This window comes from Penicillium expansum, assembly GCF_000769745.1.
Source record: "Penicillium expansum strain MD-8 chromosome Unknown contig313, whole genome shotgun sequence".
Classification (NCBI taxonomy): domain Eukaryota; kingdom Fungi; phylum Ascomycota; class Eurotiomycetes; order Eurotiales; family Aspergillaceae; genus Penicillium; species Penicillium expansum.
Genome location: NW_015971264.1, coordinates 550,988 through 564,474, shown reverse-complemented (window position 1 = coordinate 564,474; position 13,487 = coordinate 550,988). Strand labels below are relative to the sequence as shown.

At 46.3% G+C, this 13,487-nt stretch overlaps 5 protein-coding genes across 5 annotated transcripts; 1 reads left to right on the top strand and 4 right to left on the bottom strand.

Annotated features, from left to right (window-relative positions):
• Nucleotides 1-915: 915 nt before the first annotated feature.
• Nucleotides 916-3,484, bottom strand: PEX2_093810 (uncharacterized protein; the record flags this gene model as incomplete). The annotated part of the gene is made up of 6 exons (XM_016746651.1): nucleotides 916-1,819; nucleotides 1,885-1,969; nucleotides 2,212-2,752; nucleotides 2,818-2,894; nucleotides 2,948-3,366; nucleotides 3,414-3,484. The coding sequence occupies 6 exons, from the start codon at nucleotides 3,482-3,484 to the stop codon at nucleotides 916-918; spliced, it is 2,097 nt and encodes a 698-aa protein (XP_016600367.1).
• A 1,004-nt stretch (nucleotides 3,485-4,488) lies between these two features.
• PEX2_093800 (NAD(P)/FAD-dependent oxidoreductase) lies at nucleotides 4,489-5,996 on the bottom strand (the record flags this gene model as incomplete). The annotated part of the gene is made up of 3 exons (XM_016746650.1): nucleotides 4,489-4,775; nucleotides 4,824-5,400; nucleotides 5,457-5,996. The coding sequence occupies 3 exons, from the start codon at nucleotides 5,994-5,996 to the stop codon at nucleotides 4,489-4,491; spliced, it is 1,404 nt and encodes a 467-aa protein (XP_016600366.1).
• A 705-nt stretch (nucleotides 5,997-6,701) lies between these two features.
• PEX2_093790 (Haloacid dehalogenase/epoxide hydrolase) lies at nucleotides 6,702-7,415 on the top strand (the record flags this gene model as incomplete). The annotated part of the gene is made up of 1 exon (XM_016746649.1): nucleotides 6,702-7,415. The coding sequence occupies one exon, from the start codon at nucleotides 6,702-6,704 to the stop codon at nucleotides 7,413-7,415; it is 714 nt and encodes a 237-aa protein (XP_016600365.1).
• An 833-nt stretch (nucleotides 7,416-8,248) lies between these two features.
• Nucleotides 8,249-10,532, bottom strand: PEX2_093780 (uncharacterized protein; the record flags this gene model as incomplete). The annotated part of the gene is made up of 3 exons (XM_016746648.1): nucleotides 8,249-9,464; nucleotides 9,581-10,268; nucleotides 10,322-10,532. 3 exons carry the CDS (start codon nucleotides 10,530-10,532, stop codon nucleotides 8,249-8,251), a joined length of 2,115 nt encoding a protein of 704 aa, XP_016600364.1.
• A 1,390-nt stretch (nucleotides 10,533-11,922) lies between these two features.
• PEX2_093770 (uncharacterized protein) lies at nucleotides 11,923-12,528 on the bottom strand (the record flags this gene model as incomplete). The annotated part of the gene is made up of 1 exon (XM_016746647.1): nucleotides 11,923-12,528. One exon carries the CDS (start codon nucleotides 12,526-12,528, stop codon nucleotides 11,923-11,925), a length of 606 nt encoding a protein of 201 aa, XP_016600363.1.
• Nucleotides 12,529-13,487: the final 959 nt, after the last annotated feature.

Sequence of the window (13,487 nt, the reverse complement as noted above, 5' to 3'; positions counted from 1 at the left end):
CTTTGTTTGACCTTCTAAGCTAACGTGAAGCATATACCATTGGCTGGTCTACCACCATCTGAAGCACTAGTCTACTTGGTACCTACACATCGCCACCTTCTATGTCTAAAAAAAGCAGTGACGAGTGTGTCCTGTTTACCTCGGTACCCTCGGGCCAGCAACCCTATTGTTTATTATATATATGAATACGTCTCTGTAATGATCATTTCGAAGCCCTAAAAGAGGCAAGCTTCCGAGAGACGAGTACTAGACCGATGGACCGCCTATTCTACCTATATAAAGAAGCTTGCTGGCCCTGATCGCAATCTGGCAGTTATGAAGTGAAATAATCCTTCTATCCATCGAAGGGCCAAGGTTCAGGCCGTCAAGGCGAAAGCGATCGACCGCCTCCTCGGCCAGGACACACTTAATTACCTACATCCATATTTGGTACTTGCGTTGGCTCGTGTTCAATCTAATTTCCCCACGTCACCTTGTGAATCCCGGCTGATCTTAGCTTGTTTAAAATAGTCTATAGGGGCGAGATTCTCACCTATTCAAAGATCCGCATGGCTCAATTTGATTCCCCTATTATCACGTCTTAACTGAAAGGTCTGGTCCAGGATGAAAATGATTACGCCATGGGATTGCTCTTATCATACATTGATTCAATCTCAGCTTTAGCTTTGATTCTACAAAGCACAAAAGGGACTTTAGTCCATATTTCAGAGGCCGCTTGACGACAGAGACTGTGATTTTTCCTGCCGAGCAACCAAGGGCATACAGTCGCCCGAAAGAAAAAGTCCCTTGAATTATGCATTGCTCAGGCTCTTGTCAATGCTACTCAGAGTAAATTTTGAGCAGTCACTCAGATGTAAATACTCGAAATTCTGGGAAAGTACTCGGCTGTACTATGCAACGATGGTGCTTGGAGGCTTAAGAGGATTGGAAGCTGAAACCCAAAAGAGTTGACAAATCCTCACATGTCCGTGGTTGATGGATCAGCCCCCTCTGTCCTCGGGGCTCAAGCATTGGAAACGAATCAATATCATCCAAATTCAAAGATGTGGACTCCCTGATATTCGGCCAGTCCTGCCACGAGGGATCTGTCATCTGAGCCATGCCATCTTGGCCAACCAGGTTAAAAGAATCCGTAGCAGATGTGTTTTCTTTCCACATATTCTCCCATCGTTTAAATTCCATGAATCCTGATTCATCGGCCGAGATTTCGTTCTGAGTGGCATCCATGTTTATAAGGACTTTTTCAAAAGCATCGATCAGTGACGCTTCAACACGGGCTAGCTCTGCCCAAGACGCCATTTCTTTGAGCATAATCAAGCCTTCGCGAAGACTATGCCTATATTTCCGGCTTCCTGTCTGAAAACACTGAATGGCAATGATCAACAGGGCCGCTCGACATGAGCTAAACTCAGTGTACGATGCTCGCGCCAGGCCTATCGTATTCTTTAGGAAGCGGCACGTCTCAATCGCTCCAAGCGCAGCATCAACACAGTTGTCGATAAAATGTGATTTTAGGATATTCGGATCCATCAGAGATGCTGAAGACCCAGGATCTCTGCAATCCATTGAGTCCATTATCTCACTTCGTAAACATTCCTCTGGAAAAAGGAAATTTCGCCCGATGAACATGCGCACAAGACAATATTCAAGTTTGAGATGGGCAATGGGACGTATATCGAGAGTGGACGAGGAAAGTTCAGGTCGAGACAGACTGGTTGGAAGACAATCCCACCAAGCCACAAGTTCACCTTGAGATTGACTCAGTCGGTCTAGGCCCCAGTGAAGTGCGTCTGCACAGGAAAACCGCTTCAGAGACGACCTTGAGAAAGTGGTTAGGGAGCGCGCATGATATTCAAGGGAGGAGATTACATTTCCCAGGCTAACCGGTTGAGCATTTCATTCAAACGTAGTGTGGCTTCGACACACGACAGTGGCGAAGGCGTCGCAGCGCCACTCGAATGCTGATTGACTGATACATCTGCGCCTATCCCAATCTGATCGGTTGAGGCCGGCCGGCCATGAAATATGCCGATTCGCCTGCTCAAAATTAGTATGCTCCTCCATACGAACAAAGTGTTATGAAAAGAGTCGCGGGGCATAATTTGAAATATGGTCCATGCCTTTCAAGGGAGCTTATAGTCCTCCAAAGCTTGTTTCTAAATTCCCGGGTTTGCAAATCAAAGCAGTCCTCAGAGCATTTTCTGTGCATACCATTCAAAACAGCAAGTTTGCTAGCAAGGCCAAGATAAGTCCAAGCTAATCCAGATGCATCAAGAGGTAGCGCAAACACGGCAAGGATCAAGCATGCTTGAACGCTTTCTAGAGATGCTATCGTGATCACATCTGGCAATAAGCGACATGCTTCATGGTAGAAGACCAGACTTGCGGACTCTCCTGTGAACGGAGTCACGTTCGAAGGATGGTGCGTGAAAGAACCCGTCGTGTCGCCGTCATTTGCTTCTAGATGAGCGTAATGCGTACCGATTGCAAAAATACAAAATATTGTGCACATTGTGCCTGCGTCGTTTTGACCAAGGGATGAGGAGGAGGAATAGGCTGTGTCGAGTTTGGTGAAGAGCCAGTCCCGATCAACATAGAAATAATTCGTCATGGCGTGTTTGAAAAAGCAATGTATAAGAAAATCAGCAATGAACCGAGGGGGAAGCGAGGAAACTGCAGCCAGCGTGCTAGAAAGGCATTGCAAATCTTTAAAACGCCAGAACTCCGTCAAGCCTTCCACTGGTATACGAGCCTACCACCGCGTGTCAGTCCGACGAGATTATCTTTCTAAGAAAAGGTAACACCGCCGTGACGTACGTTTAGGGAGATGTTTTGCTTGATCCATCTTTTGATTTGCATAGAAAAATTCCAATGTGAATGTTCACCGGAGAAGTCTGCACTCCATATTAGCTTCACAGTTGGCGAGTCGATGAATGAGTATGCTGACGGGCGACGTTATGTTCGATGGGTTGGATACTGCATTTTTCGTCTACTGCGGCAATCCCACGGCCAGGTGCCATGTTACCGCCCGAGCCGATCGACGCATCCTGCTGTGCTTCCGAAGCTAAGGCCCGAAGAGCTTGCAAGTCCAAATTTTGGACACCAAATTTGTATCGAACAATATTCTCCAAGTAGAACAGTCTCTGCAAGAGCTCGGAAAGATCGGTTTCGTTACCAGTTTCTGCCGTAGTGGGTTGGGGTTGACCGGGTGGTGGAGGCGACTCGATTGTAACAGGAGGAACCAAATCGGATGAGTGCCGGCTCTCAAGCGATATGGACAACATGCATTCACGATGTAGCCGTACGCACCTTGTGCAGGGTATACCCCCTTCACACTTCTCTTTTTGCTGGCGACACAAGTCACATCTGCGAAGTCTCAGGTATGTTCATTCTGTAGAATGAAAATTACTTACGCGCGCGCAGCACGTTTCCGGTCTTTATCAGCGACACGGCGGCGTCTCGCTCTGCAACCCTCCCTGGCCATGTTTGTTTCTGCGCCGCGTTTTCCAATATGAACCACCTAGCACATACGTAACTGATAACCTCATATACCCTGCACGTTTGACAATTGAGGGTGACGAAAGCTCAAATAATTACTTTAAGCGGGGTCCCATCTGGCTCCAGAACATACTTTCAGTCCCGTGAGGACTTGCCAACGCCCCCTGGTTCTCTGTGAGGGGCAGTGGAGTATGGTGGAGTATGATTCATGAGCAGAGTAACAACTTCCCATTGGCTACCTCTAAGAAGGGACCCATGATTGTCGGCAGCCCTCCCGAAATGACCAGCTTCTTCACCCGTAGCTTGGCGCGAGTAGAATAAAATATTCCAAGAGATCATGGATGGCTTGTTTCTAAGAATTCATGTAGAATTCGCTTTTGATATCTACGGCTCAGGTCTTCTAGCGAAAGGGGCGTAAGATGCAACATTAAAGCTGCTATGTTTTATCAGCTCGGAGAAAATATCGGTGCCTCTGAGGGTTCAGGCTAATTGACTGAACTGATAGGAAATGCCTGCAATTGTAAGATTTCGCTCAATAAGAGCCCATGGTTGATCTATGGACCCCGTAATCACAGCCTTTCATGGAATTTTCAATTCATACTACTTTGTGCGATACATGAAAATCGTGCACGACAGCGTGTTTTGTAGCAAAAATAAACATCTTGAGCGAGATGACGTTTATTGCCACTTGAATAGGCAAGTAAGAAAAGGAAAGGTAAGGTGGTCGTTGGAAAACTGTCATTCGATTTTATCTCACTGCTGTATGTAGACTATCTGCCCGGCCCAGACTCGATAAGCACTATTTATTGAGAGAGATCTCGTCTGGATTTGGGTGAGCAGCCGCTAGAATCATTGCATACCGACGAACGAATGCGAGACCTGTCCATTCGGAACTACCACCCAATCAAAAGTACCGTTTCTCTCAATACTGTCAGTATTGGGAGGACTCTCCTCGGAATGTCTCAGAAAACAGATGAGAGCAAGGCATATTTATAGCTTTGCATTGTTGGTCCAAAGTGAGTTGTATGAGTCTTTCATAATATTATCCTTGGACTCAATTCTCTCTTTGGTACTCTTGAAAGCCTGCGGTAACCCTGTTTGCTCGAAGGGAATGCCAGTATTGATCATGGCGGCCAGATTCTTGGCAGATAGAAGAATCTTGGGCATTCCGTATCCTGTAAATCCAGCAATGATGAATTGTCCATTCTTTCCTGGCACCTCGCCAACATGCGGCATAAAATCCGAACTATAACCCAAGACTATATCATGAGTGATTGCTACCATTAGTTGTACGTCAACCATAGTGTTTCACGTTTTTGACTTACTTCCTGACCAGATTCTTGTGGTTTTCATCTGACTCTTTTCCCATCCTTGAAAGTGACGTTGCATATAGTCATGGAAGTACGTTGCCGCCTCCTCGATCGTTTCATCGTCCTTGACATTGTCAAACCATCGATCTTTTTGATGCCAGAACACTTGTCTGGCCCCACCAACGATAATGCTTCCGTCGGCACGGGGAATCAAGTAGTCGTTATTCACTGTGTCAAACCGGATTCCGTATGTGTTGATCAAATGAGGCGTATTAGTGCCTAAGGGGCTTTCGATGTGGCCACAGATGCCTCGGACAGGTGTTATAGCATTGGTATATTCCGGCAAGATTGAGGATGCATAGGCATTGGTAGCATGCACCACTTTCTTTGCTTTGATTTCGCCCCTGGAGCTTCTCACAGTCCACAGATAATCTTGATCTTTAGATGGACACACCGACAAAACGGCTGTATGGGCCTGCAGGTTTAAACCTTGATGGACTAGTCTCGCGACAAGCTGGTGCACAAGCTTGGATGGCCACAGGTGAGCTGCAGTGTAGGACACACAGCATTTTGCATTCTTCACGCCGGATATCTTTGCATGATGGATTTAATTAGCTTGGTACTTTCATGCAGCTCATAAACACGTACCCGCTCCGCAGCCTTTCCTGAAGTCACTGCTACATCGCGCAAATTGAGAATGTCCAGTTCCTCGAGAGATTTGTATGTTGATTCAACTTCATTGGCGTGATCCGCATCCAGATAAACATCAAGTGCTCTGGTCATGTGGAAATCGCAATCAATCTTCTCCGTCTCTACCAGTTCTTTAACTGCGTGGACATGTGACGCCTCGAACTCGGCCAATTGAGATGCAGCTTCTATGCCGAGAAGCTTCGCAAATTTAGGTATGTCGGAGTATGTGTCAGGTTTAACATGCCCTCCATTGCGGCCGGTTGCACCAGAGCAAATCTGTCTTGCCTCAAGAAGCACCACAGAAGGGAGATTGGGATTATCTTTCAGAAGATAATAAGATGTAGCAACACCTGAAAGGCCTGACCCAATGACGACAAAGTCAGCCACAGAGGGTAGTGCAGAAGTACTTTGATAGTCATCAAACTTCTTTGGGTCTGCATTCCAGAACGACTGTACGGGGTTTGAGACCGGGAGACGAGATGCTTGCGTGGAATTCATGTCTAATGAGGTGGGAAATATGAGAAAAGTTCATAAGAGCTCGGGTCTATAGTTCACGATGAGATATATACATATAAATCCGCGCGCCTACTGAGGAATAACTACATCATGCGACCATAGAGCTTGGACGTCTCCCGGCGCCGGGACTATGGCACGGATGTTGCGCTGGACCTAGCCGAGTGCTTCCCGGAATCTATTTCCAATCTGGCAACAGTAAAGTACTTGCTTGGCGCACAGCTCGCTGATCCACCGGATAATTGCCCACTAGCCGGATGAGTAGCGGCCCCATGATCCGGATGAGTGGCTGTGCCGGCCCGGATGTTTGCCTGTCCCAAGGCCAGGTGGTGCTCATGGTAAAATATTTACAAAGCAATGGCAAGCGTTGTAGGATACCAGTGCTTCCTGGGGTAAAGGAAATGGGTCTCCGATCCGATGCGCCTTGTCAATTTACCGGTGGAAAGGAAGCCGGGGAAAATGGGGAAGAGAAGTGCAGAGGCCCCATTATCGTCGCAAAGTTGCCCCAAGCCCCTCAGTCTCTCAACAGGCACATAAATATAGATCATCCCATCTCCGCTCATCATCTCAAGGACAGCATTTTGACAGACCTGAATATCTCGAGGCATCAACTCTCTTTGCTCCACCGATAACCTCTTTGAGCCTCCGGCCACAATATCAATTGTTTTCCGAACGAGAACAAAAGAAAACATGACCTCACTTTCCAACTATCGTCTCCTCTCGTTTGACGTGTACGGCACACTTATCGACTGGGAGACTGGAACACTAAATGGCTTTAAGCCTCTGATGGAAGCTAGCGGGGTTCATCCAAGTCGGAGCCAAATCCTCGACGCTTACTATGAATGCGAAAAGCTTCAGCAAAGCAAGACACCAAAAATGAAGTATGCCGACTTGGTCGCTACCATTTATCCTCAGATGGCGAAGCGTCTTGGACTTCCCGAGCCAACCCCGGAGCAAAGCGCTGCATTCGGCAGGTCTGTACGAAGCTGGCCTGCTTTTCCCGATACCATCGATGCTCTTAAGCGACTGAAGAAGCATTTCAAGCTTGTTTGTCTGTCTAATGTCGATATCGAATCTTTCAAGGGGTCTAACGAGGGCTCCTTGGAAGACTTCCCTTTCGACCTTGTGATTACTGCCGAGGAAGTTGGAAGCTATAAGCCAGATCCCCGCAACTTTGAATTTATGCTACGTGCGGTGCATGAGAAATTCGGAATCACCAAGAAGCAAGTGCTTCAAACAGCCCAGAGCCAATTTCATGATCACCATGCAGCGAGAAAGATGGGGATTCGCTCTAGCTGGATTGTCAGGCCCGGGTCTATTATGGGAAACCTTGATGAGCATGTGTACGACTGGAAATTTGACACTTTGGGCGATATGGCAGATGCACTCGAAAGGGGCCTCTGACTTTTATCCAGAGCTAGTGCTGAGGAGCCACTGTGAATCGGAGGTTTAATTAGCTTGCACGAAGAGCACGGTCTCTAGTGGCATTGGGTTTCATACAGGCTCTTTTAATTCACAGTTTCTTCAAAGAACCTACCGGGCAACTTCATCCTCTGCTATTTGTTCACATTTAGATCATCCGTATGTAGATCCATCACGTGCCTTCTGCTATATAGATCTCCGTTCTTCAGTGACCTGTACAGTCTGCTTGATTCATCGCTCGTCATTATTTTTCTGCCGTGTAATCTGTACACATCTGGTATAACACGAGTCGAGGAAAAATTGTCTTTGCTTTGCGCATTGGACGCTTCCTGTGAAAAATAAGAATCTTCTCCCAAATATTTTACCCATCCGGAATGGCAATTTACGTGGGTCTTTCAGGTAAACCCATAGCTTTCTGTTTTTAACATATAGCTCTGACTGTATCCATAGAGACAGGCTGGTAATTTCTCCGGTATTCCATTTATAGTCTCAGCGACAGCAGGTACTTGGCTCGAGTTCCGTTCTTCGTCGAAGCTTTAGACTAGTTATTTTAGCGGAAACTCACCGGGCGATCTGTCCGTGTTTGTAGATTCATGAATCGTGATGGGCTTCTAAAGGAGGATGACGTAATTCAGGATTTCTTACATAGGCTCCTTTCTATCCCCACAGCAGGTTGTCCAAGGACCATAGGGGCGTAACTGTCGTACATAGACTGGGAATTCGACTCTTGTTCGGCGAATCGCCACTGACGGGGCCATTTCAAATTCAAGCGTGCCTCGACTGAGAGATGTCTCAGCTTTGAAGAAAGAGATGAACTAGATAAAAACAAATTCTTCCAGCTTGTCCTTAAGCCTTGATTCGAGAAACCTATCCATCCTCCTCCTGTCAGGCGCAATCATTACCTCAAATGCCTCTTTACTTTGCCAGATCTCCGGGGTGTAATATAAGCTTGGCAAATCTTCATGAACCAGATGGAGATTGCCTCGGATAAATGCTTCAAATGTGACTTTTTCCCGGGACGTCTGCTTGTCGGCCATTCCCCTAGAAGCCTCTGCACGAGCCATAGCAATTAAGAAAACTTGAATCCAGAACATCTTGTGGGTGACTGAATCCAACTGAGGACCCGACATTTTCTCTGCTTGTTCCAATGCAGTCTTTCCTGGCAGGCCATTTTCTGATCCCAGTATAAGCTTCCTATACAAATAGAGTAGCAAGTGCGAATGGCTCGATATACTGGGAGAATCTACCATCGAGGATTCGGCCAGTGCTTGTACATCTCGAATGACCCAGATCGCCTGGAAAGAAAGGCACTCGAGGGTTGGCAGCCCAGGACTTCTCTGTAGGAGAGAGACCTCCATCTGCTTAAAAAGAGCGGCCTGCTCCTGGGATTGGGATGAGATGGTGATAATATTTGGTATCGGTTTGAGGTCTGGTTGGACAAATTCCATGCGTGCGGAAATGCTATTCCAGACTTTCTCAGAGTAGTGGTGTCTCCAAGTAGATGAGTTCAGTCCGAAAAGCGCATTAAGAGTAGCGGAGCTAATGCGTGATGCAGGGATGTCAATTATTGACCTTTCGCCTGTTGAACTGCCTGGGGTTGCCTTGAGTGATTGGATGGCGGCATGAACTACTTGAATCCAGAAATAGCCCTGTGTTTCGGAATAGGGAGGAACGGACGAGTTTGTCGTTCTGATGCGCATTGTCGTTATCTTTAGCGAATCGAGTGCTTCCTTGACAACTTGGCCGCGACGAGAGCCCGAAGTTAGAGTATATTGGACAACTGCAAAGGCGTATTGGAGGAGCCGGTCCGGGTTACTGACTTGCCCGGAGGGAGAATCATGATGTGGACTTGATATCCCAGGCAGGGGTTGCAGGTCAGGAAGTGACCACGACTCCCGTGCTGCTTCAGAGAACATATGTTCTTTGGTGTAGTATAATCTCCAAAGGCCGGTGTTCATGAGTGATGGTGTATAGAGGAGGACTTGTTGAAAGTCATTCCAGGATGGGAATTCTTCTTTTCCGGTATGGAGTCTGTATTTTAAGATAGCATTCTGCAGTTGCGTGAGCCAGAATATTGTCATTGTTCTTGGATATATTTGAGCATAAGTCCTTTAAAAAAAGATCCTCGATTTAGCAAGGCTTCTTACCGATGTTCTGTGTTGCGAAAAAGATCGGGTTTCATCGTTCTCAGTCTCTTTAAATGCCCAAGGAACGTTTCCGCCATATCGAACACATTCTTTCCTTCCTTGATTGACTCCAAGGTAACAATGAAGCCTGATTTGAGGTGACTGCGATGATCCCACTCCGTCAAATTAGCACTCAAAAACGAATGCCAAAATTGTTGAGGGTCCATATTATCTCTGGAGCCTTCCTCTTCGATTCGCACGTTGAGGTCATGATCCACTGATACCTGCTCTTTCTGGGACTGTTTCTGGGCAATGTGTTTAGGTATTCGTTGCTGATGGTGACCTTGTTTTATGCCAGTCATGAAGACATGTAGATCATCCATAACCTCCTTGACCCCTTCCCCGGTCTTTGCACTCACGAAATAATCAATCACTTTGCAATTGACCGGATCATCAAACATTTCCTTCAACTTTTTGTCGTATATCCGGCGTATATGATCAACGCCTTCTGCAGACAGAGAGTCTTGCTTGTTTAAGATAACCCATAAACTTCTATAACCCACATGGAGCATTTCTCTACCAATGCTAGAGAGGAGATCAAGGCTTTGTTGTGTGTATTCCTCACCCCAGGTGCAGTCGTGGAAAAACAAGACGGATGTATCTGCGGTATAAAAGTATGCTAACCAATTTGGGTACCGAAAGCATCCCACTGTATGCGTTTAGAACAAGATAAGTTGTCTAAAAAAAGGAGAATTGACGTACTTCCAGTATCCCAGAGCATATATGTGCGCCATTTATAGTCGAATGGTGTGAGATAGTAGCCCATGGTTGGAATTGTGTAGACTACCTGACCAAGGATAAGTTGGGAAAGAAAGGTAGTCTTCCCAGAAGCCGCCTCTCCGAGAAGGAGAACTCGAGGTTCGGAATGCCCATAGAGCCACTTTATGACACTCTGCAGTGCTTTGGGGGCCATTTTAGGGGTATCCAATGAGAAAAGCAGAATATTGACTGCTAAACAGGACAATCTCCAATGGTCTATATGGCCAGGTATCAAGAAGGCATGTTGTACCTACAGCCCTGGAAGCTAAGATGGATGAGTCAGTGGGGCTAGAATGCACTAGCCTAGTTAGGGTAACTCTTAGGGCATGGGGCTTTTATAAATGAATCCCCCTGGTTCTATATAGAAAAGTCCTCTTTCCATACTCTATGGTAGTATGTATTTGGCTATGTGCGAAAGAGAAGGATAGAATGCAGCAACTTTCACTAGTAACGTGATGATTTCTTGCATAATAATAACAACACCCTCCTAAGACCAGTAATGAATTGTGAAGCAAAGGGCTTGGGATAGTGACAGTGAAGACATAGTACACATTAGTACTCTACGTCATCTTATGCTTCTGTTGGTTCGGAGATACTGAATTCAATGTCGGAAATGCCCATGTCTTCCTCAGTCAATTTCAAGAGCAAGTTCGTCATCTGAATCCGGCTCGCTTTTTTTTTTATCCATGACTTCAGCTGCACTACTCAATGGACAAACCCTGTAAAATCCATTGCATTGACATAAGATCCCATGATGGCAGTGGGTGAGTTTTAGGATCTATGGTATAGAAAGGGCTTGATCACCGGATTGCATGATGTGCACGGACATATCGAGGTTCACAACTGGGATCAGATCAATATGATCATACCGAGAAAGCTTGATAGTCGGCGGGGAATCGATCGGAACATCGCCTTCTTTGTTTCTCGACAGCCAGTAGAATCTCGTGATGAATGTCTTGCCTTCATTGACGATGCCGACTGGCTCAAGGGTAAAGTGACTTGTTGTCTACGCTCGGTGGATTTCAGAATTTAAGCAAAGCATATTCTGTATAATAGAATATTGGATCGGATGCGCTCTCCCGGAATCGACAGGCCATGGGGAATCCATCGGATATACTGAGGTTAAAATAGTGGATTAGGTGGATGAAGCTAGTTTTTATGATGGAGACAGACAAGTTAGTAGACTTGGGTTCCTTCCGTGCCTGCTCTAAGGAGGAGATAGGATGGACGGAGAAGGAGGAGGTTCGATCGGGGATGAGGGAGGAAAGAGGAGATAATGGAGCTTTCCTCCAAGCAAAATATTACTATCTCAGAAGACATCTCAGAAGACACCCAAAAAGCCATTAAAACACGTCTAAAAAGGCACCTAAAGACATCTAAATACTAAGGTCTACAATGATCTTTTGGATTTTTTCGGGCTCATCCACACAATGTGTAGACTTCACCACTTTTTGTATTGGTTTTAACTATTCTATTTTTCCCCGTGTTTCCTATTTCCTCAAAGCGAATGAAATCCTCATAATCATCCATAGAAATCCCAGAGCTCAAAGTTCAGACTCATAATCTGTCGCCGGGGCTGGGTAGGACAGTTGATTTTCACTGATGTCCTGAAGCATGGCTTTGACAAAGAAGGCCGGCGTGCGATTCAAAGCATTCTTCATACCTGTTTGGTTGTATAGAATGTACAGGCCAAACCGAACGCGGCTACACGCCACGTTGAGTCGCTGAGGCTCACGCATGAATCCGAGCTGGCTCATGCGAACCAGATCAACTATGGCGGCAATGTTTGCCTCCTTGCCCTGGTATGTGTCGATCTTATGCACATGGACATTTAACCAATCCTCGCTTCCCGGCGCATCATGCTCGTGACAGTAGGTCACGGCTGCTAGATAGGCTTTGTGCTGAGCCTCGTATCCTGTGATGATGGAAACTTCTGTAGGGTGCACAATTCCCTCTGCAAGAAGTTGGCGGACGAGATTGATACCGGTGACGATGTGGGCACGGCTGAAAAAGGAAGTGGAGTCACCGAAGTGCTCTTCTTTGTCGTGTTTATGGTTCAAACAGAGGATGTTCTTGTTGATCCTGTAATCCCGGCGATTGAAAGTGCATACCATTCTAGCAACAACACGAGCAGGATCTGTGGGCTGCATTTCAACTTGCTGCTGTAGAAATTTTGTTTTATAAACACATGTATGTCATCAGTCAGTCGCTGTTGAGTGTTGAGCCTCCCAGCTGATACCCCTGCCCTCAGCATGTAGTCAAAGAGCGACAACCTCACTTGCCGCTGGAAGGGATTATCCATAGAAGTTCCTGTGATATTTGGACCAAGCTGCTGCTTATCACCAAACGTCCGAAGCAAATGGGGAATAGATAGGCCAATGCAAGATGTGAATCGGCCTGTTTGCACATAGCTGCCTCGTCTATACCGACAAACGAGGGATGCAAAAAGTGGTAGATCTCTGGCGTTTCGATATCATGTGGCGTCCCACAGACGGCATCAGCCATATCAATGGTGTCTCACATTAAGTTTTGGCAGTCAGCTTTGAATGCATTTTCTTCATCTTCAGCAAGATTCATGTCCTTGTGCAGGCGTACCTCCCAATAATTCTCAAAGTGAGGATAAGTGCGAGAGGGCTGCCTGGAACCATCTAGACCACCCTACTCCCACATTTGGTAGCCAAGAGAGAACTCGAAGAGTCGAAGGCGTGGGTCTTGGATCCCCTCATTTAGGGGAGGGGGGGTGGAAAGGGAAATAATAAGAGAAGATGAAAAGGAAAGAGGAGGTAGGTGGTATTTATAGCAAGCACAATTGGACTCGAACCGTCTACTAAATTACATATGACAAGCAATGCTCTCAATATCTAGTAAGCTACTCTTCATTTGATGTCTCTTCTGATATCTTTCTGATGTCTTTCTGATGTCTTTCTGATGTCTTTCTGATGTCTTTCTGATGTCTTTCTGATGTCTTCCTGATGTCTACAAATACATGTTTAGCGCCATGCCCAGGTAAACCAAGAACTCAAACGTTATCGTAGTGTCTGCTACGGGTCGGGGACCGGGATCATATTCTCTTCTATCAACGTTGAACTTGCTTTGAGCGTATCCCGTC